At 39.9% G+C, this 22,992-nt stretch overlaps 1 protein-coding gene across 1 annotated transcript; it reads left to right on the forward strand.

Moving 5' to 3' along the window:
* The first annotated feature begins 347 nt into the window (after positions 1-347).
* Dipk2a (divergent protein kinase domain 2A) lies at positions 348-19,155 on the forward strand. Its single transcript, XM_021658946.2, has 3 exons — positions 348-1,466; positions 13,115-13,418; positions 16,381-19,155. Exons 1-3 carry the CDS (start codon positions 810-812, stop codon positions 16,710-16,712), a joined length of 1,293 nt encoding a protein of 430 aa, XP_021514621.1. The 5' UTR covers positions 348-809; the 3' UTR covers positions 16,713-19,155.
* The last annotated feature ends 3,837 nt before the right edge of the window (positions 19,156-22,992 follow it).

Below are 22,992 nucleotides of genomic sequence, written 5' to 3' on the forward strand. Positions count from 1 at the left end.
CTGGCCCCGCCCCCGCCCCGCCCCTACGCGTCGGCCCCGCCTCCGCCCTCTCCCGCGCAGGCCCCCCTCCGCCCCCGCGGCGCGCCATCTCTCCACCCTCTCCCTCCCGAGAACTTTTCCACAAAGGCTTCGCGGCGCGCCGGTGAAGCCCGACAGTCCCACGGGAGGGAACCGTTACCGAAGGTCTCCCGTGGCGGGGCCGCCGAGCTCCGCCTCTCCCGGGGCGCGCGCTCCGCCCACCTCCCGCCCGCCCGCCTCCCCGCCCCCGCGGGCGCGCGCTGACGCTCCCCGGCGGCGCGCTCTCCCCGCCCCCGGCTCCGCCCCTCGCCCTGGGGCGTGCCCGCGCGCGCGGGGACCCCTCCGCAGCCTCTCCTCCCCCTCCTCCCGCCGTAGCCTTCTGGAGTGCGAGGCGTCCGGGGCTCCGCCCTCGCCCCCCGCGAAGCGCCGCTCGCCCGGGACCGGCAGGCACAGCTCGAGCGTCCCGGGCGGGAGTGCGCGTGCGCGCGGCCGCGGCGCACCCCCCACCGCTCTCCCTCCCGCCCCTCCCGCGCCTCTATAACTTGGCGGGCGAGGAGGCGGCGCCCGCGGAGTCGGAGGGCGGGGAGCTCGGAGGAGGAGGGCGCCCGGAGTTGTGGAGACCGTCGACCGGGAAGTCGCTGCGCTCGTCCGGCCGGCGCAGCCCGCTCCGGGGGGCTCCTTCGCGGCCGCCCTCCGTCCGCGCCGCGCGGGCCTCGGCGCCGTGGGGCGGCCCCGGGGTGCGCTCGGGCGCCCCGGCCCCCCAAGCCGCTGGTGCGGCGCGCGCGGGCGGGATGTGGCGCCTGGTGCCCCTGAAGCTGGGCCGCCTGTCCCGCGCCCTGAAGCTGGCGGCGCTCGGCAGCCTGTTGGTGCTGATGCTGCTGCACTCGCCGTCGCTGCTCGCCTCCTGGCAGCGCAACGAGCTCGCCGACCGGCGCTTCCTGCAGCTCAATAAGTGCCCGGCGTGCTTCGGCACGAGCTGGTGCCGCCGCTTCCTCAACGGCCAGGTGGGCTTCGAGGCGTGGGGCCGCCTGCGCCTGCTGGACTTCCTCAACGTCAAGAACGTGTACTTCGCGCAGTACGGGGAGCCCCGCGAGGGCGGCCGCCGGCGCGTGGTGCTCAAGCGCCTGGGGTCGCAGCGCGAGCTGGCCCAGCTCGACCAGAGCATCTGCAAGCGGGCCACCGGCCGGCCGCGCTGCGACCTGCTCCAGGCCATGCCCCGCACCGAGTTCGCGCGCCTCAACGGCGACGTGCGCCTGCTCACGCCCGAGGCGGTGGAGGGCTGGTCGGACCTGGTGCACTGCCCGTCGCAGCGCCTGCTGGACCGCCTGGTGCGACGCTACGCCGAGACCAAGGACTCGGGCAGTTTCCTCCTGCGCAACCTCAAGGACTCGGAGCGCATGCAGCTGCTGCTCACCCTGGCCTTCAACCCCGAGCCGCTGGTGCTACAGGTAGGCGCGGGCCCGGGGCGGTCCCCGCCACCCGGGTGCGGGGCTCTTTAACGCCAGAGGGAGTGCGTCCCTAACTCTCCCAGAAAGGCTGGGCCGCGACTTTCCTTACGCCCCCCCACCCCGCCCCGCCGGTCCCCGTCTGGATGCCGCCGCCGGTGATCGCGAACCCTCGTACCCCTCGCAACCCTTGGGCGCCACGGTCACACCTCCCTCGTCGCCCCTCCTGGCTAGCCTAACTTTCCCGAGTCTTGTCTTTTTTTTTTTTTTTTTTTTTCTCAGCTCATCTCCCTGATAGTCACTCGGCTGGTTCTGGGACCAGGTGGGGGCGTGGGGTGGTGGTAAGTGAAGGGGAGACTAATCCTTGTTCTTCGTGGAATTAGAAGCCTGGTGATGGGGGGGGGGGAGTTAGTGTTGGGTTAGCTAGGAAGGCTAAAGGCCAAGAGGGACATTTGCATCCCGATCCTGTGACCTGCCCTAGTCATATGGTAATCCGGTTAAGGAAGGAATTAAAGTGTTTAGGTCAGAGCTGGGATCGAAGAAAGAAGGTTCTGGCCTCCAGCCCAACAGACTCATTTGCTCTCCTCTGACTTTATTGTGAAAATAACCGGGCTTTTTAGGAGGATGGTATGTAATCTTTTCGCTGATTACAAGAAGATAAAAGATAAGAGAAAAATCCGGTTTGTCTTTGGAGTAATTTGTGTTTCCACACCCACCTCGGGCTAAAGTGCTGTGCCCTTGGGCAGTGATTGCCCAGTAGGGGTGTGATCGCTTTTGACTGCGGGGAAAAGTTACCAGTTCTGAACATCAAGCACGAGGGAAAGTGATTTTAAATTAACCACAAGTAATTGATTGTATAGTTCACAGCCTTTCCCCGCTAAGAACGCCACTAATCGCTAGAGGGTTTGTACCTTGTTTTTGTTGTTGATTAAACTATGAATAGGAATGCACTCCGGCTTTTTTCCCTTCAAGTTTCCTGCGTCTTAGTCGAGAGAAATCAGCCTTGATTAGTTCAGCCAAGTATTCTTATCATGAACATATACTCAGATGAAATTCTAATGCTAGTCTTTGTAAAATTTTAAGGTGATGTTAAGATGTATGTGATGGGTTAATTTAAAAGTTCAGTCTGTTTCATAAATACCGTTTTATCTCTGATCAGTGAACAGTATATAAAAATCAGTTACGTTTACCTTGGAGGATTATTTTATTCATTAGTTTCCAGACTAGTGAGTCTCTAAAGGCCGAGTCCCTAAGTATGATCTCCCACCCCCACCGCCCAAGCTGTGTTTGTATCAGCAAGGTTGGTCCCTGGACAAAGCTTAGCGTAGTTAATTGAAGTCGATAGGAGAATTCTCTGGGGTCCCAATATTTAGCACTGAACTTAAAGTGTATACAGTTCTTGCATTTAAAATACTGAGTGCCTATTGAACGATTTTTATCAGGTTGATTCCAAGTATTAGGAACAAGCACTGTGCTTGCTTCCTTATGAACATAGGCTTCTGAACTTGAGAAACTTTGCTCTGTAATTTCCACACAGCAAAGCTGCCGCTAACAGGGAGCTCTTGTGCCTTAACACTCTTGTCGTTTTCAGCCTGTTCTGCAGTTGAGATAGTCATGCGTGTTTGTGTCTGGTTTCCTGACTGACTCTTCCTCACTTGCTTATTTTCATCTTTGGTGATGACGTTGCAAAAAGTTTACATTTTTCTCACTTTATTTGAAACATCATGCCCATATTGCTCTGGGTGGATGACTGCATAGGGTACAGGATGATGTAGAATGTGTGAAAACATGATTGTGGCTTTCTGCATCTTTAATTTAGACAGCCCAGCCCCAGGGATAGTCCTGATACTTCCTTGCTACCTACTTGTGAAAGACAGGTTTTGGAGTTTTTGACTAGTGTGATAGTGGTTTTTTGTTTGTTTGTTTTTTGTTTTACCTGAGGAGATAGTGCTTGCCCAATTGTTAATGGCATAAATCAAGAAGTTGAAGAGTCTGTCTATATTTGTATTCAAGAATACCTATTTTGTGTGGTTAATCAGATTGTCATATCCACTTCGTGTTAGCTATGCAAACTGTACATTTAGTAGTGCAGTTTCTATAAAGCCAGCTGTCTTGATAGTATTTGCTTGTTTCCTGATGTATACTTTTGCTTCATATAGTTTTAAAAAGTATTTTGAAGATGTCAGTACTTTACAACTTAAAGACTAACTCACCTTTCACGTTTTTCCAGGAGAGGGAGCCACTTAACGAATTTTTAGATGCTGGATGACAAACTAGATTTTTAAATTTTCTGTTGTCCAAAATTTTAGGCAGGAAAAAAAAAGAAAAAAAACCTTTAAACTTATGTTATCTAACTGTTCTTCACAAAACCTACATAAAGTGATAATGCTTATACCTTGATTACTTAAAAATCCCCTTTGGTTTAAGGTACTAGTGAAAGAAATGAAAACATAGATGAGTTTAACTCATTAGTTCTTCAGATTTTAAGACACAGTGAAAAATGAAGTCTTTGATAGGGCCTGAAAAAGGAAGAGAAAGAAAGGTGTTGTCTGTAAGATACAGCATGAAAGTGTAGATTTGTGCTGTCAGTGTTCCTGTGTGGAGCTGACAGGGAGCACAGCAGTTCCTGTTGTTTAATGGTCTTACCTGTCACGGAACGTGTCTGTGCCTGGCTTCTAAGAAGGCTGTTCTGCAATAGACAAGACAGTTCCCAGGACCTTTATCATGTCAGCAACCTTTTCCCTTTACAGTTTAGGTCACCAAGACGTGTATTCTCATGCTTAGCAGGCCCTCACCCCGGATGACTTGGTATTTGTGCTCACTACCTATTGTTGAACAGGGGTCAAGGTCAAGGTGCGGAGTGTCTGGAGATCCTGAACCTCAGCAACTGTCTGGTTGACGCAGGAGTGCTGGCAAGTGAAGAAAGCCCTTGGTCATTTCAGGAGAAAGAGCCAGGAATTTATTTAACTGTATTATATTGGTAGAACTGTATTTGCCTTACATTTTCTGAATCATGGGTTTAATAGGACATAATTTTTATTGTATGCAGTTATCATTGTTCACGCTGTGGCTTTTAAGTTTTCGTTTTACGTGTAAAAGGCAAATGCACACACACAAACACAGAACATTTGTGCAGGGCTTGATGCACGGTAAACAGTGAATAAATGCTAGCATACATGCAGAGAGTGGCTTGTCACCTCGTGCATTTGGTCAGCAGCAGGAAGCATGCTTGGAGTGTGGGTGCTGACAGACTGAGCTGAGAGCTTCAGCTACTCTGACCTCATCCATCCTGACAGAGCCAATGGGAGGTGGTAGAGGGTAGTGCTTTGGCCTCTGGAAGCGGCCTGTGTGCAAGACAGTATACTTCCAGGTGCCTTGCTGAAAGTAACTTTTTGAAGTAGAAAATGAGGATTATGACCATGGAGATAAATGTTGGAATAAGTTAATAAGCTTTTTTTTTTCCTTTTCTTTTCTTTTTCTTAAATGGGGTTACTTTCTTTTCTCTTAAATAGGTCTGCTGAGTTTCTGATATATTTGGGTACTCTCAAATTCTTGATTTGAGAAATCTGTTTTTCTTTATTGCTGTTTGTTTTCTAAGTTCAGCTTTAACTATGGACTTACTTAATCTCTAAAAGAGGACCCTACTGGGGTAGGAGGCCTCTGATAGGGTGTGCATTTGAGACCAGATCAAATAATCTTTCACAGTTTTCTTCCTATCTCTAAAGTTTACTCACATGTACTCAGATTTCAAAACAAAAGTCCTTCTTAGGAGGATAATAAGGAGCCAAGCATCTAGTTTAGCAATAGTTGTAGAATGGATGTTTTCTACTTCGGAGGTTTTAGGCAATAGTCTGTGGAGCCTCCTTCATTTTCTCCCTCTGGCAGCTGATTTAATAACCACATTCCTGCATTTAGACTTCAAAACACATTAGAGGTTGGTGCTTTGTTTTCTTTTAGTGCTCAGCTCAGTCTTCTTGCTTCAGCCCCCAGTGCTGGGATTGCAGCTGTTCATCACACACCCTGCAGGGCAGAGGAGAGCACTTTTTAATATTAAGTTTGTAAGCTTTTTAAGTGTGTTTGTGTTGCACGTGAATTTTCACGTGAGGCTTTATTAACACATTTGAGACTTGACTAAACCATGAAAATACAAATGTAATAATAAAAAAAAAACTGTATGTCTTAGGTTCACAAAATGAAGGGGAGAATTTATTTAAATTAGGAAAGCCAATGGAACAGACATCTTTAAGGCACGGGGGTGTCAGTATGCATTCCTTTTCACTTGCTGCTGGAAATAGTGATCTCTTTGTCTTTGTTGCAGCTTATTCTATTTGCTGTGGTTGGACTTTGTGGTCTTGGGTGGACAGTTAGTTTTCCAGGGCATTGTCAGACTGGTTTTTGGTTTTTTATGTTTGTTTTGTCTTTTAATCTTGTGGCTGCTCTGGCCTGTTACTGTCATTGATTGCTGACTAAGTTTTTACAGCATGCTGACTTTTATTCTTGTACCTTGCATTCACCATCAGTGTAGTAAGCTAATCATGGCCTTGGGAATGTAAAGACTTGCATTCCTTACATGTACAGCGACTTTTAAATGGTTGTGAAACAAGTCTAAGGTGGGGGTAGTTATCTGTCCTAGTTATAAACCCTGGAAAGTTTTAGTTTTGGCTGTGAACTCTTGATCTTCCTGTCCTACCTCCCAAGTGCTGGGATTACAGGTATGTGTCACCACATCTGGCCTTTGGATGGAAAGTCTTAAAAATTATATACTAAATTCATTTACCCAATTTATAAGTTGCAAAGAGGAAGTTATTTGTGAAATACTACAGAGTTTATTAGACTTGCAGTCAAAATAATTTTTGTTTGTTCATTTGGCGAGTTGTCTCCTAAGGCTTTTGTACTTTTGTACTAAAAGGCTAGAGAGACAACCCTGGTAACAGACAGCTAGCATGTTTGGCTCACATGTGCATGCACACAGACATGCACAAACACATCAGTTACGATCATTGCATCATAATAGGCACAAAAATTAAAATACGTTTATTCATATCAGATGTCTGACGTAAGGAAGGATACCTGGGTCCATCATGAGAGGAGCGCGTGCCTTTTTTCAGAGGTGGGGTACAGGACTGAACACTGAGTGAGATTTGCCAGTGTGGTGGTAGAAAGGTGGGGGTCTGTGTTCAGATTGTGTCCATTTATATTCTGTAATAACATGAAGTTATGGGGCAAATCACTCAAATACTTCAAACCCTGAGGTTTAATTAATAAAACGAGAATGTTACTGAACAGGATTGCTTTAAAGGTGAAAGGAGATGGGAATGTTCAAGTGATACCTGTAAAATGTCTTTAATTTATAAAAAATATACAAGTTTTCTAGTTTTCAGACAGCTGTAGTAGTTGAAAGATTATTTATCTTCAGTACGTTATTCTGATGTGTCAGAATACATAGATTTTACCCTGAAAGATATTCATATGCCACCTCTCTTCCATGTGTGTATATGTATATAAGGAAATATATATATGTACACATGTTTGTGTGTGTGTATACATTTATACAGTTTCCTACATATCTGCATAGCTATTACTTCAGGCTCTAGCTTACTGGGAACAAACATTTAAAAGGGGGTTTAGAAATTTGTTCCATATGAGGTAAGTGGAGTAGAATAAGTATCATAAATACAAAACAATTTGTTTTTCTCGGTCAATCATTAATTATGCAGTAACGTACATTGGCATTTCTGAGTGGTATCAAAATAGGGGTTCCATCTGAGGAACTACGCCATTGCAAAGTACTGCCAGCAACTGTTCTATATACCTATGGGTTCCAGCAGAGCTGACAGTTCAAGAAACAGTTTGCACAGCTTCAGCTTTAAGTTTGGTAGCACTCAAGAACAAGATAATTTTGGATTTTATATTCGCTAAAGAGGACAAGGAAGATCTGGGGATGCGACTCAGGGTCTCACTCAAGTGGGAGGCCTCTTGTACAGAGTAGGGAAGGACAGGTGAGTTTAAGATAAAGGATACTCCTGCAGGATGAACACAGAGTTCATTTTCAAAGCAGGGGAGAATTAGAAGTTTAGAGAATGCGTTTAAGAAAGAAGAGAGGGGAGGTCCTCCTCCCCTTCCATTTGACCCTAGCCTATCAGGTCTCATCAGGACTGTCTGTATTGTCCTCCTCTGTGACCTGGTAAGGCTACCCCCCCCAAGGGGCATGGGAGAAGAAGAGGAAGGGCTGGATTGGGAGGGGACAAGGGGGCTACAGCTGGGATAAAAATATTTAATTTTTTTTTTTTTTAAATAAGAGAGGAAAGTAACTTCTAAGATTTGCTGTTGGGTTAAGATATGAAGGGTAAGGAAAATGTTCACTAAAGAAAGATCACATTTTTAGGTTATCGGGTCCTAAAGCATATTTTTGTGCTTATCATTTCTTTTACTGTTTTTTCTTTCTTTTTTCTTTCAATTGTGATAAAATGTTTGCAATATAGCATTTGTACGTACACATTAAGTTAGAAATGTGGGTAACAGTTGCTATCTGTAAAGTAGGCAAGAAAGGATCTGCTGAGATTAGTACGTTTTTGCATAAAGCTTTGCCAAGTAAGTTTTGGCAGTAAGGGTAGGTGGCAGTGAGGAGGGGGGTGTGTGTGTGTTAAAAAGCTTTTCTATAAGATGACTTATTTCTTTCTATTTAATGTAGGTAGGCTTTTGTTTTTAATATATATGACATTGGTTCTCAATTTTCCACATAGCCTTTTGACATGCTGACATGATGATCAGTGGATAACACAGCCTTGCTATTTTCAAAGCATTGGTTAATATTGGAATTTGAGGTAGGTGGGAAATAGCATCAGAAAATGATTTTATAATAATGAGGCATTTCATGGGTTTGTTAGGCGTCTGCTGTATTTGTGATAAATTTTTGGCTATTACTTCCCAATATAAATTAATAAACTAAGATCTCAGATAAATTCTAGCTGGAATTAAGTAACTATTAAATCTTCGTAGTAACTTCACTGTATCCCCCTTCCAGACAGTTCACAAAACTGTGAACACATTAGTCTGTCACCAGCATAGCACAGTTGACTAATCTGTATGAACAGCTGTTACAACATGTATTGCCACGCTGGGATTTCGTTCAGATCTGAGCTTTTAAAATAATTCTAAGATTGAAATTAAACCTTTAAACATTTCTGTGCTCTCTATAACATTTGCTTCCTTAAAATGTTCTCAAGTTTGCTTTTTGTGTATTTTTGTGCAGAAATACTAGTTAGAGAAAAGCTGATGGACATTTTAGGTTGTATATTTTGAGGATTGATAGGCTTTTTGAAGTTAATTTATATTAAAGAGGAATTAATTAAGGAGGAATGCCCTCCTTTAATAAAAAAGCACACCTACATGGTAACACATTTCTCATGTGTTTATTTGATATTTTCTTGTGAACTGTAGTACCCTTCAATAGAATGCTATGAGCTCATGAGTGCTTATACAAATTATATTCTTCTCTGAAAAGAATTTAGGTATTTAAAATTTAGTATATAAAACTCATTTTGGTTATGTAGGAGAAAAAGACAACAGAACATAAATCTTTATAAGTTGACCTTATTTTTAATGTTAATCTGGTGACATTTATAGTAAAATAGTAAGTCATCTGAGAGCTTGTTTTCTTCCTCTGTAAAACTGGAGTGATATTTACACCATTGTCTTCATCAGGCAAGCCAAGAACCAAACAGAAAAGGGCTATGCTTTTGGTGAGTTTAATGAACTTTCTAAAGAACTGCTTCCCCAAATCCACATATTCATCAAGAAATGCGATTATTTTCCTGACATGTTCTAAGACATGTACGAATAATACCCTCCCAGTGTGACCAAGAACCACTAAATCTGTTTACTGCCTTCTAGGAGCTTTTAATCTGTAATGGGCCATACAAGTTTGTTAGCAAATTTCCTAAAAGACGTGATTTTATGAAAATGTATAATGCATCCATAAGTACTGATAATTAATACAAGACTTAAAAAAACTTGGTAACATGTACAAATCCCAAATGTTTCATTAACCTGTTACTATAAAAAATTAAAAGCAAGTTCATTGTTTTAATGTTCAGTAGGAAAAAAGGATTCAAATATGTTGAGTTGGTTACATGAGGTAAAATTTTATTTACTCTTAATAAGATTATCTCCCCTCCATGTTCTCTATTTAGCCAAAGCCTAAGTGTTTATTAGACTGATTGTAGATGTGGTGAGAACATCCTAGGTTTATGATAACATATGAAACTGTATTCTTGTGAAAAGAAATGCCAATGAAGCTGTAGCAAATGATTTGGAGAAGTAGCTTGACTATTGGGGTCTGGAGGAGATGGGGGTTGGGAGGAAAGAATTATATTCAGGTATTGAGAGGTAGAGATTCAGGTGGACAGTTGAGTCTAACCTTATAATTTCAAACCCATTACTATATGCTGTACGATCTCCCCCTTTTAGTGTAGAAATTTTGTTGAAGATTGTATATTATAGAAAGTATAACATATTTGAGTTTTCCAGTCTTTTCCTAAAATCTTGACATCTTTGATATCTATTGATAGCTTTGTGAATGTATGGCTGTATTTCTCAAGATTAAACAAAAATGCCTAGATGTGATAATTTGAATTCTATTTCGAGATCAAAATATTTTTCAAGTTAATATTGAAGGCATTTATATTATTTAGATCACGGCACTAAATCATGCTTAGATTAATTTTTAAAATTAATTTTTAAAATTTATCTCTCTTGTGGGTCTCAGTCTTTTAAAGGACAATAATAGAAAGGCAAATATGTGGATTTACAACTGTTTTGCTCCTTTGTACAGTATTTACTTTTATAAAATTGGTAGTCTTGTTTTATACATGCATTAATAACCTATCAACATTTACAAACAGTTGAGTTCCTCCCAGATCTGCCATTGGTACTGCCCTAAGTCTGAAGATTCCTTCATGTAGGAAGCACTTACACATTTTTCAGTTGTAAATAGTTCAATAAAATAATTGCATATTTTAGATTAAGTGAAGTTCTCTGGTTCTAGATAATTTGAATATCTGGTCTTCAGATTTTTTGTTTTAAGTACCGATATCTTAGCCTTGTTATAAACTTCTTAATCTCAGCTAGTGCTACTGTACTTTACACTGAAGGAGTTGGCTAATCAGAAAAAAACTCACCTCGATTCAAAACTTTATATTTAAGTAATTCAAGCTTTTCCTAAAATCTTGACGTGTAAATAATGTATGAGCTCCATATTTTTTTGTATAGTAGAAGATGACTTTAGTAAATTTCTGGCTTTAGACAGTGTCAGTACATCCAGTGTTCTTTTGATATCACTTCAATTAAAATGTCTCTCAAATTCTGCCTGGCTATGTAGTATCTTAACTGTAAGCCAGAATTGTTTTAAATGCAATGACAGGTATCTTGGTTTCTAACCCTGAGCCTTTTTATTTTTATTTATTTTTAATTTTTGGACTGCAATGTGTTTAATAAAAACCAGTTCTTATTAATGAAGAGTATTTGATTATACAGTGAAAAAATACTGTCTTAGGAGCAAATGGTATGGCTTGAGCAATTAAACTTCTTCTAAAAGTTTAGGTAGCAAGCTAAATAAAAGAATGTTGCTTTTAAAACAAGGCATAAGATTTCAGTTAAAAACCGTCAGAAATCACAGTACTAATATAAGAGTTGTTCAGTGTGACATTTGTTCATATATTTTACCCTCCTCTATGAGGGGCGCGGGTAATGAAGTGTACATTTGACTCTCGTTTGCCAGTTGGAAAGGCTCCAAACACAAGGAGGCATTTGTACATGTGCAGATGCTGGCAGGGATCCCTTTTCTCTTGTTGTCAAAGACCATTTTATTTTCACAAAGATATGCTTCTGTCTGTTCTGCTGTACAGCATGTGAATAATACAGTGTGCAGAGGTGGTTTTGTTACACCTTTTACATGACAATAATGTAATTCCACATACTTACCAAACTTCTAATGTTCCATATTTTATGTCAGGATCTTTATAGAATCCACACTTCTGAGAAATAGCTAAATCTGTTGTAGCCATTTGTTTAAAAAAATATTCAAGGTCGTAAGATATTTAAAATTGCAAGGAAGGTTGAAATAGTGTGTGGTTTGTGAACAGTTTTTGCACTGTATGTTTCACAAGAGCCATCTTTCTGTCACTTCTCAGTGCCCAAAAGAAATAAAAATACTGTTAAGGATTGAAAACATATTTTCCTCCAACAGGACTAAGTAGCTGTTGTCTCAGCCCCCAAGGGAATCGATTAATTTAGTATAGTTAAGATCCATGGTCTCTTTTCACATAATTAGGATTTTGTCTTAAAATACTTTTATTTAAAAGTAAAGTTACATGTGCAAAGTATGATTGTGTATGAGGTAAAGATGTTTCTTCTAACATAAGGATTTTAAAATAAGTTTAATTTGTTCGGACAATTAAAGGTCAAGGCTTAGTTAGAATTGCTTTTCTTTTTTTCTTTTTATTTATTTATTTTACAGAAAAGTTATACCTCTGGCTCTTCAACTGCATGTAGATTATTCAGATTTTGGTAATAGACGTGGGCTGCTTTGGTCCTCTGGGGTTTTAAGGTTTTACTTACTCTCTTCCTGATCTACCTCTACTCTGCTTTAGTGCTGGTTTGAGTATTAGCTCATAATTTTTTTTCCAGCTAAGAAGTACAAGAGTGACACAAACCTCTGGCCTTGTAACCTTACATATGTTAATAACTTAACCACCTTTTTTTTTCTTTAATATTCAGTTTTGTGGCAGCACGTTTTAGGACTAGAAAGTGTCAGTGGGGCTGGGGATGTTGCTCAGTGGTGGAGTGTTTGACTGCTTGCACAGGGTCCTAGTTGGCTCCCCAGCATGGGAGCAGGGGCAGATGCAGTTGATAATTAAGTTGAAAATGACTTGCTTAGACATTACTTTTGATTTAGAACTAGAATCTTCTCAATAGCTAAAGTGCCTATAAGAAAATCACACTAATGTGAAAAGAAAACATAATAAGTTGAGGCTGGCACAATGGGGAAAGGGAAACAAGACTAACCTAAGACCTTAGATGCTTAGAATGGACATTGTGTTCATAGAGAGCAGCTTATTCTTTCCCAGGCCTAGAATCTTTCCCAGCACTGTCTTGACTACTGGATTGGTTAAGGCCTCTAGGAGTGTACAAACTTTAGTTGTTAATAGCATACGGTTTGTTCAGTGTCTAAAAAAAATAAAGCCTATGACTAAACAACCCCTATAGTTCATCCTTATTGCCCATACAGCACAGTGCCGAACCAGGTAAATAATTACTGCCTAGTGTATTTTCAGGGTATTGAAAAGTAACATTAGGTTGTTTGCATGTATAGAATCAAAAAGATACAGAAAACTATAAATATTTTTAGAATTGGTAATAAAGACAGTGTCTCGTGCCTTATTGATAAATTTGTTTCTGAGATATTGAAAGGTAAAACTTAAGGTTTCAAATACAAAGTTTTTCACAAAGTTTATGGTAATGTTGAGGAGGGAAAATGACATTTATACTGATGAACTGTACCTAGTAGGAATCTCCTCTGACAGCATCTGGGGAGAGACACCTAAGATAATTTCATCAGGCTGTCTTATAATATTAAGATACTTCTTTTGTAGAGTTTTCCATCTGATGAAGGTTGGCCATTTGCAAAATATCTTGGAGCTTGTGGAAGAATGGTGGCTGTAAATTATGTTGGAGAAGAACTGTGGAGTTACTTTAATGCACCATGGGAGAAAAGAGTTGACCTTGCGTGGCAGTTAATGGAAATAGCAGAACAGCTTACAAACAATGACTTTGAATTTGCACTCTACCTCCTGGATGTCAGCTTTGACAATTTTGCAGTTGGTCCTCGAGATGGGAAGGTAATCATTGTGGATGCTGAAAATGTTTTAGTTGCTGACAAAAGATTAATTAGACAAAGTAAGTATATAATTTTCACGTTTGTCCAAGTGTTATTTATAATAAAATCCTAAATTTCTTCTTAAGATGATAACCTTGTATCTTTTCTGAAATTTTTGTGCAATCAGGATTAACAAGTGTTTGTGATACTTGTAATTAGAATTTTCCCACAGTTAGTAAGTGTCCATTTAAGTGAATACAGCCCCTTCTCCTGGGTGTGGGGTCTATTGAGGTAGGCTTACATGTATCCACATCTTTTACTGTATTCTGTGGTTTAAGACACAGTTTCTTAAATTGGGTCACAATCTCAAAGGGGTTACATAACGAAATGGGGTTGTGAAAAAAAAATTGGCAATAGTCAATGGATTCTAAATTGTGCAACAAGTAAGAATTAATTCAAAATCAAGTACATAACGAATTTGGGGTATTTTGCCAGCGATTGCTTGTGTCATATCATGCAACTTCACTGCAGCCTAGATTCTGAACACTGTGTGTCTACTGTGCAAAGCACAGAGTTCACTATCACCCCATACATCATCAGTCACTACAACCTGGAACACCTTGACACAGATTGGAGACTACTGCGTCTCAGGAATTACAAACCTTTAGAAGTGTTGGACTACAGAAAACTGGATATTTTCCTGCAGACATTCCTTGGCATGTAAATATCAAATTGGTATATTTTTAAATTGTATTATGTTGGAATATTTGATGTTAAAAGTTATTATTTGAGTTTCTGGCTTAAGTTTTCATTTAAAAAAATCAGTTTTGGTTTGGGATTATGACATAATGGCTAGCAGTTTTTGAATGGCTTTAAACATAATTCTGCTGTTTTCTGCTATGTATTGATGCACAGTGGCATTATCAGCATTGACTATTACAAATTCAAAATATCCATTAGCTCTGAAAAAATGTTGAGATGCTCTGTGTTCTTACCATATTAGATACTGGAAAAATCTTTTTATTTTTTTATGAGATTTAATTCTTACATAATAAACCACATTCATCTCACTATGAGTTTTTCCTTTCTTTAATCAATGATACAACTATATATAAAATAATTGTTTTAGAATAGTTTTTATTGGCAAGGGCTTGATTTATATTTCTGTATGTACAGAATTGTATAACCATTTCTTGAGCAAAAGGAGGTTGTGTATGAAAAAAGTTGAGAATCCTTTGTTTAATACAAAAGGAAGTTTATGTTGTTATGAGATATAAAAGTGTTGCTGCTCTAGTGGAAGGTTCATTTCTCTGCAGGCTAGAAGAAGAAATGTTAGGGAAGCTACGCCCTGAATGCCAGCACTCAAGCAGGTAGCACAGGAGCAGCTCACGTGTGAGGCTAGCTAAGAGTACATATTGCATTAGAGGCCAGCCTTGGCTACAGTAAAACCTTTTTTAACCAAGTAAACCCAAGAATTGTTGCTTCTTGGTGAGACTCTTATTTTCTTAACCTAACCTACCTTACCCTGAACATAAGGGGTATGAGCAATTTTAGGTGACTTTCAGAATTGCTAAGTTGCAGTACCTGGTCCATGTGGCTGACATGGCAGCTTGATAGTCACTGCATTTTCTATGATTGTTACAGACCCGCTCAGGGCTTCTTTTTTTCTCAACACCTTGTTCCGATTTTGTGCTCGCCAAGCTCTTTTCTGGTGTCTTGATTTGCCATGGATCCTCCCATAGGGAATAATGACTACTGTAGGATTGTCTGTCATGCTTTCTTTTTTTTAAAAGTTGTAGCCTGCTTTCTCCTAGCTAACGTCAATAGCTTTCCCTTTCTTAAATGGTTCTGATGACCTCTTATTATTGTTCTGGTAGAATCCAGATTTCTTACAGGGCACAGTATGTGTCACTTGGTCTTATTCTTCATTTTCAATATCCTCTGTCTATCCATGATCCTTGATGCCTCAGGAATATGGCCTTTTGTTTCTCTGGATGTATCTTTTGCTTCTGGGCTTTTCTAAGTGCATTTTCTCTGGATAAGGGGCCTCATCTCTGTTTTGAGCAGGCTAGCTACCTGTTCTTCGAGCCTTGACTCTACCAACCAAGCACACATATGCTTTTGTGTTCTCATTATGGGTGTTAGTCCTCTGAATTTAAACTCAGAGTTCAAATCTAGTTCTAGTCACATATGACAGGACAACCTGAATGCCTTATAGCTATTTTATATTATAAAATATCCACACAATCATGTTATTATGTGCCCTGCCATCCAGTTGGAACCTTAAACATTGCTCACGTAGTCATCATTTTGTTTCAGATGTCTCTTTTACTTGGCTTTTCTTTTTAAAGTTAAATGTATTTGTGTGTTGTGGTTGTATGTACGTGTGTATGGGTGTGCCACGGTGTGTGTATAGAGCCAGAAGACAGCTTGTGAGACTCTGTTGTCACCCTCCATCATGTGGGTCATCAGGCAGGCCGGCCACGAGCATCCTAGTCCTTCCTGTCTTTAGCCTAAAGTTACCTTTTTTGAACAGTAAATGGTCATGCAAGTTACAGCTTATTTTTAGCCTCACTTGTCCCTGTTTCTTGGTAACTGTCTCACAGTTCTAGCCGCAGTGCTCTTTCCTCAGCCAGGTGGACTGGTGTCCCTACGTTTATTCCTTTGCAGGTGCTGTGCTGTGGGCCGCAATGCTGTTTCCTCTCATTTCTTGACTTGCTGTCCTTTAAGAACTAAAAATCAGGTGGTGGTTTTATGTGGCCAGCTGATGCTCCAGGCAGACCTCTTGATCTCTTCCGTCCTGTAGGGTCAGATGATGCCTTAAGATTCATTCTATGTTAACTGAGAAGTGGAACAGGCCTGTTCCACTTCTACCTGAGATCCCAATGAATGTTTTTTGAATTAATATATTGGAACACATAAATTTATCATGTGTTTTATGCATGAAAGTACAGAACAAATGTCTTAATGTTCTATTTAGAGAACTTCAGGAAGAGGAAGTTAGTTTCCAAATAAACTTTTTTGATTTTTTTTCTCTCACAGATAAGCCTGAGAATTGGGATGTATGGTATGAGAGCAAGTTTGACGACTGTGACAAGGAGGCTTGCTTATCATTTTCAAAAGAAATTCTTTGTGCTCGTGTCACTGTGGACCACAATTACTACGCTGTTTGTCAAAACCTCTTGTCTAGACATGCCACCTGGCGTGGCACTTCTGGAGGACTCCTTCATGATCCACCAAGTGAAATTGCCAAAGATGGCCGCCTGGAGGCCTTGTTGGATGAGTGCGCCAACCCCAAGAAGCGCTATGGCCGATTCCAGGCCGCAAAAGAACTGCGTGGATACCTAGCACAGTTAAGTCACAATGTGAGGTAGTTGATGGTGAGGTTTTCCTTTTCTTCGCTGAAATAGCACTGGCAAAACTAATCCACCAAAAAACAAACAAACAAAAACTGCCTAGAAAAAAACAAAATGCGGAGGTATTCCATCAGAGGATAATGAACTTGTTCTGGTAGATCTTACGTTAACATCCATCAATAAAAAGACATTACTGTCCATCAAAGTTCACACAATGCTTCTGCAAGTCTGCTCTTCACTTTGGAGACTTGAGATATCATTGACTGCTTTCCCCCTTCCCATACCTGAGTGGATTAATGATATTGTTAAGCTATTGGAAAGGAGTCTGATAGTTACATGGCTTGTGTATCAAAGGGTACTTGGTACTTAGTTTGCATATCTATCATGATTTTGTGAATCTCTTGCATTTACTTTGAATGTCAAGTTAGATTGGCCTGTTTTATAGGCCACCTTTTCCTTCTGATGTGTAAAATTATTTTCCATTTTTTAAAAGTTTTACACACCCAGGTTATAATAGGTGTTCGCTTAAATTTTAATATAAGTAGTTTTCATGCAGTGCTATGCGGTACACACCTGTTAGGGCAGGACTCCCAGGTTTACTGTTTTTACAGAGATCTTAGTATTTCATTATGTAAATAATTTACCTCTCCCCACCCTTCTGAGCTTCACCATTGCATGATGTCATTTCAGGTTATTTAAGAGTTAAATCCCTCAGTGCCAGTAATTATAAGTATACACTGAACAAGGTGTTCAGCATATGCTACAAAATGTCACTGCATTCTTTGCTAAAAGGCTTTAAGAAGAATATACTAGCAGGCTACACTTTGATAACTTTGATTGAAGAACCAATAAAACAATGTTTTTCAATGCTAACTAGTCCAAGATAGGAATGTATATGCCAAAGAAATATTAAGACACATTCCCATGTTTAGAGCTGAAAGTAGAATTGGTCACCTATCCCAGTTCAGTATTTAGCTGTCACTGTTAACTTAAGATCTACCTGTTCCTTTAATGTTGACAGTTGAGCTACTGCTTTTAAATAAATGTATAACTTAAAGATCTTCTACCCTTTTATTCATTGTTAGTTTTTCCAAAATAAACATGGTGATCGTTGTTGGAATTTAATTAGGCCTCAGAATCTTTTACTTACTGATATGCTAATCATTTTTACTGTAAAACTTGTCTCCCCACTGTGATCTTTATGCAATTGCTAAATATCGAAACATCAAATTTAAATATGTGAGTAGAAAAATTAACAAATAATGTGTGACAATTTTGTTTATTTAAAAACTGTTCTTTGTAAAAGTTGACTCAATAGCACAGACAATATTTTTCTGTTTGAAGTTGTTGCTTTTGTTTGCAGTAAAGTTTGGGTTCTTGGTTCTGGACTTACTTACTGAAATCAGAAAGTAATTAAAACATGCACAACCAAAGCCAAATTTGTCCTTTTGATTCATTCAGCAACTATTTATTAATCATCAAGTCCATGCCAGGTGAATTTGTAGCTGCTCTATACCATCTGAACATGCCATGGTCAAGTAACTTTATCATAGGTACTTCTTAAGTTGAAACACCATTATTTAGGGGGACACTTTCATGTTATTTGATTATTGATGGAAATTGCTTTGTACCTTATTAAATTAGTTTGTTAACCCAAAGCGGAGGGAGACAGCAATAAAATTAATCTAAGTTTTAAAATGGGAAGACAAAGGGTAAGAGATTTCTATTATAAACAAACTTCATTGTGTTCCTTCTTATACATCGGTATATTGCATAGCTCTCAATGAAACATTGAAGATTTTGCTAGGCTACTTTTATACAGCTTGAAAAAAATTTTGAGGGGAGTAGGAAAACCAACAATAATGCTCTTGCTTCTTCCTTAGAACTACACTAAAAAAAGGCAATTTTAAAACAGAACACCATTATATTTTCTACATATTCATAACACAGAGGCTGGAATTCACAGGAGAGCTGTCTGTGGTTCCACAGACATCATTATATTTTTGGTAAGTGGTTGTGATTACAGAGCAGGAAGTGAAGAAGCACCCCAGGCAGTCAGCGATGGCTACTTCAGGTATAACTACAATTAGAGATTATGTGTAATGTTATCTTTGGAGAAGACTGAGAAGATAGTAAAATAATTAGAAATTTAAAATTACAGGGAAAAATATGTATGTGAAAAGCAATAAATATTTTGTTCTCTTTGCTATCAAGATGTTCACACTCAGATATTTATTATACAGCAGCAATTTATATTTTTAATCATTGCCCATTAATAGACGCAGTAAAATATTTTTGAATCAAACATTTGGGGTTTGTATGTGCATTTAAATTGTCTTTTGTACTGTATGTTACTGTTTAATTTGAATATTTTATCAGAACTGTCTCCCTGTGCCTTTATAATATAAAGTTGTTTCTGCAACTTTTAATGATCTTAATAAAGAATACTTTAAGAACCACACTTTGCAGACTCTGTCTTCAACTATGCAAGTTTTTCTTGAATAAATAGTTATTCCTCTCCCCTCAAATGCTCTATTGTTAGTCTTTGTAAACTCTTCATTGGTTGTAAGCTGAGCTTAAAGTATGTTATGGTTTTCTGTGATAGAATTTACTACTAAGAACTGGAGGCGGGGAGAAGCTTAGAAATTTTCAAGTGTTTGATATTACCAAATATATTTCATCTTCACCAGAATCTACTTCTCCCAGCTTACTTTGCAGTAAATTTAGCTGTATTGTTTGATGATTCGGGAGTACATACTAGATATGTCCTCTTGCAACAGAATGACAGTGTAACCAATCAAAAATGAACAGTAACGCCTCAGTATTGCCAAGGCAGGCTTTTTTCATTAGCCCTCCAGCTACAGGCATTCTGAACCACAGACTGAATAGATGAGCAACTTAATGACCAAGTAGGATGGTAACCAGAGTAGATTGAGACATACTCAGTACATTAAGTTCTGAGTTCAAGTGATAATGAAAACAGCAGCCCGAACCAGCATCAGTAATGCCAACTTTGAGAGGATATTGAAGAATATCTTCAGTAGTTGTTAAGAGGTTGGGGAACTTCCGTGCTGAAGAAAAGAAGCAACCCGTCTTATCTCTGGAAATTCAAATGATACCAGGAAAATTGTACAAAACACCTAGAACTCCAGTTAATGAATAATAGGAGTGTTAGCACAAGGTTGCAATTCTGGTGCCTTAACCAATCTTAAGTAGTGGTCATTCTGAAGCTGTTAATTGGAAAGCTGGTGAGGAACAGGATGACAGCTTGACCTGCAGTACAGCCTCGTGATCACTGAGCCGCTAAGACAAGGGGAAAGCACCCAGTACCACCTAGGAAATGTTTTGCCCAAAACCAACCAGTCATATGGCCACACGCATAACCCGTCCATTGGTAGGAAGTACACAGAGCAGAAGGACATTTAAGGATAGCATTGGGAATAGTCAAAGTTCAGATTCTGAGGCCTGTACACTAAGTGACAGGGCTTCCACTATTCTGCAGGGAAAGGCAACAGCATTAGAGGAGACTGCGGGAAAAGAAATAAAAACATCTCTGCAGCTTGAGAAAATCTACTTTCAAAAAATTTAAGTTTGAACAACCTAACCTCATCAACTTCACTTTTCCACTTGAACACATTAAAAAGTCCTAAAATACCCATTATGCTAATTTATGCTAAGGAAGCTATAAATCACTAATGTATAGTTAAACTGTAGTCTACGATTTAAACAATATTTTTTCTTTTGTAAGATTACACATAGTTATAGAAATAGGCAGTAGAAGAGCTGGACGCAATTTTATGGAGAACATTTTCCCCCCTATTTTTTTCATGGTCCGCAACGTTTAAGGGCTAGAAGTATATAGTAGAATGCAAGATCATATAAAAAGGACAAATCGTGCATTTCCCCAATTAGGAATTTGGGGAAGGGAAAATTTATGAGGACAAGTTAGAGAAGAATCCCAACAGACAAGGTAACAACACTAAGGGGGTAAGTGAAGAGAGAAGAGGATAAACAAGTAAGAGAAGCGTTAGTTCTGAAAGAACGGGTAGGGTTTTGTTCTCTTTGACCTCAAAACTTCAGGCCTTTAAAATTTCTATCACCCATTTACTATCTCTAGGAAGCTGTCTTAGAATTCTTTTTTGTTACAACTACAGGCCATACTTTGATCACAGTGCACAAACAGTATAGACGAAAGGGAGTCTGTCATTTTAGGGAACACGTCGTTACAAGCGCCACACAGTTAATCAGCCTTGGGTTTGTGTTATTTTAGCTCTTTGTGAATCTTCTCACAGTACTGAAAAAGGGAACAAAACCAGTGGCAACTGCAGTGTGACTCAGGAGTGTGCTAATTCTCTTTGTATCCAAGGGCACTGTTATTGTAGTTTCTTGTAACGTGCCCATATTTTTAGAATTCTTTTTCAGAACTTCAACTTGTATTTCATGTTTATGAATGTTTTGCTCACATGTGTGTATATGCACCACTTGCATGCCAGAAGAGGGGGTTGGATTCCCTGGAACTGGAGTCACAGATGGTTGTGAGCTTCTGGGAACTGAACCTGGGTCCTCTGCCGGAGCAACAGGTGCTCTTAGCTACTGAGCCATCCCTCCAGCCCCACCCATATATTTTCAAGCTGTTGTAACTGTGTGACTATGTGATTGTACTCAGTGTCCTTTGTATTTGGACAGAGAGTGAATGGTGACAAAGCATCTCCCCACAATTGTTTAGTTTTCTTTCCTATTGTCTCAGTATCAATCCTTGAAGGATATCTCTTAGAGTTTTAAACCGTGCTTATATTTTCCTCCATTATTACTAGAAAACATCATGGTCCTTGTGTGCTTTTTTTTTTTTTTCCAAGTAAACTATTTTTAAATATTTTGAAAAGTAGAATAAGATAAGGATCAGAAGTTGCAGGCAGTTTTGTCTTTGGAAACAAGAGACATCAAGTTGTCTTCGTTGTAATTAAGTTTCTGGGGTAGTTGGTTTTTTTTTCTTAATCATTCTTTAGCACTAATAGTTTCATTTAAAAACCTTGTGGTCAGGACAGGGACGATAACTTTGTTGGTAAAAACATTGCCAGACAAGCATCAGGACCTAAGTTTGATCCCATGTGAAGAAAGGCCAGGCACGGTGACACATACTTGTAATCCCAGTACTGGGGAGGCGCAAACAGGCAGATGCTTAGGGCTCCCTGAACAGCCAGCCTTGCTTATGGACAAATTCAAGATCAGTGAGAAAACCTGTCTGAAAAGCTAGAGTGACAGAGACAGGAATGACACCCAAGATCAGCCTATGGCCCCTCGCACATTCACCAACCCCCAATACACAAATCTTTGCCTGTTGTTAAAACTATAAATAGGACTTGCAAGTACTTGATACCCATTTGTTCCCAAGGGAAAGATATTTCTCTGCCATTGAAGAAAAGAAAACTTTTAAAAGATAGTATACCTTTGAACTGTTTAAAACAGAGAAGAATTTGAATCTTTATTTTTTAAATCTTTTACTCTTGCTCAGTTGTGACCAGTAGATAAATTATTGACTGTCAGTGAGACGAGTACCCACACTTTGAAGATAATAGGGAATGCCTGTTTTTGACTCTGATTAGGGGATTATTGGACAGGATTGGATAATGTATGGAAAAAACACTTTGGAAGTGATAAAGTTGTACACATATGTTGCAGTAACAAATAAGCATTGATGTTTTGACCAAAGAGAAAGAGGGAACTTCATTCAGGATTAAGTAACTGCCTTCTTGCTGGTTGATGGCACTCAGCCATCAGTGACTCCTACCTCCTTGTGACCTAAGACCATAAGTTAGCTTTAGCTGAGGAGAAGCATCCAGTGGATTATTTTTAGAATGCCTCCTGTGGTTTCAATAAAATGGCTGACGCTATTATTTAGCATGAGGATTCTAAGTTTGTAGCGCCTTGTACTTCACAGGGTGTTTACCATCAGCAAAGGAAAAAAATTAATTTGGAGAGGGAAGAGGAGCTCTTTGAAGAGTAGGTAATATTGTTAAACTCTCATTATTGAACTAACTTTCCATTTTTTATTGAAATATCAAAAGCAATGAAAAACATCTGCTACAATTATATGTCTGTGACTACTTATTACCAGCCCGTGGTTTCATTTAGAATCACCTTCATATGAAGAAATAGCCTACTAAATTAATATCATGACAATATATATTAGTATTGGGATACTTAACACTTATAAGTTAAGTTAAGGCACAAGCATTCAGAGTTTCTAAAAGAAAAATCAGATAACATAGCACTCTGTTTTCATGCTCTTCCCTGAAAG

The sequence above is a fragment of the Meriones unguiculatus genome, chromosome 6, assembly GCF_030254825.1.
Source record: "Meriones unguiculatus strain TT.TT164.6M chromosome 6, Bangor_MerUng_6.1, whole genome shotgun sequence".
In the NCBI taxonomy this organism is placed as follows: domain Eukaryota; kingdom Metazoa; phylum Chordata; class Mammalia; order Rodentia; family Muridae; genus Meriones; species Meriones unguiculatus.

What these genes read in the sequence shown, in the direction of transcription:
- Dipk2a (XM_021658946.2), top strand. Translation starts at nt 810, where the DNA reads ATGTGGCGCCTGGTGCCCCTGAAGCTGGGCCGCCTGTCCCGCGCCCTG. An exon ending in CCGAGCCGCTGGTGCTACAG is followed by an intron (nt 1,467 to 13,114) that starts GTAGGCGCGGGC and finishes CTTCTTTTGTAG; the next exon opens with AGTTTTCCATCTGATGAAGG. An exon ending in CAAAAGATTAATTAGACAAA is followed by an intron (nt 13,419 to 16,380) that starts GTAAGTATATAA and finishes TTTCTCTCACAG; the next exon opens with ATAAGCCTGAGAATTGGGAT.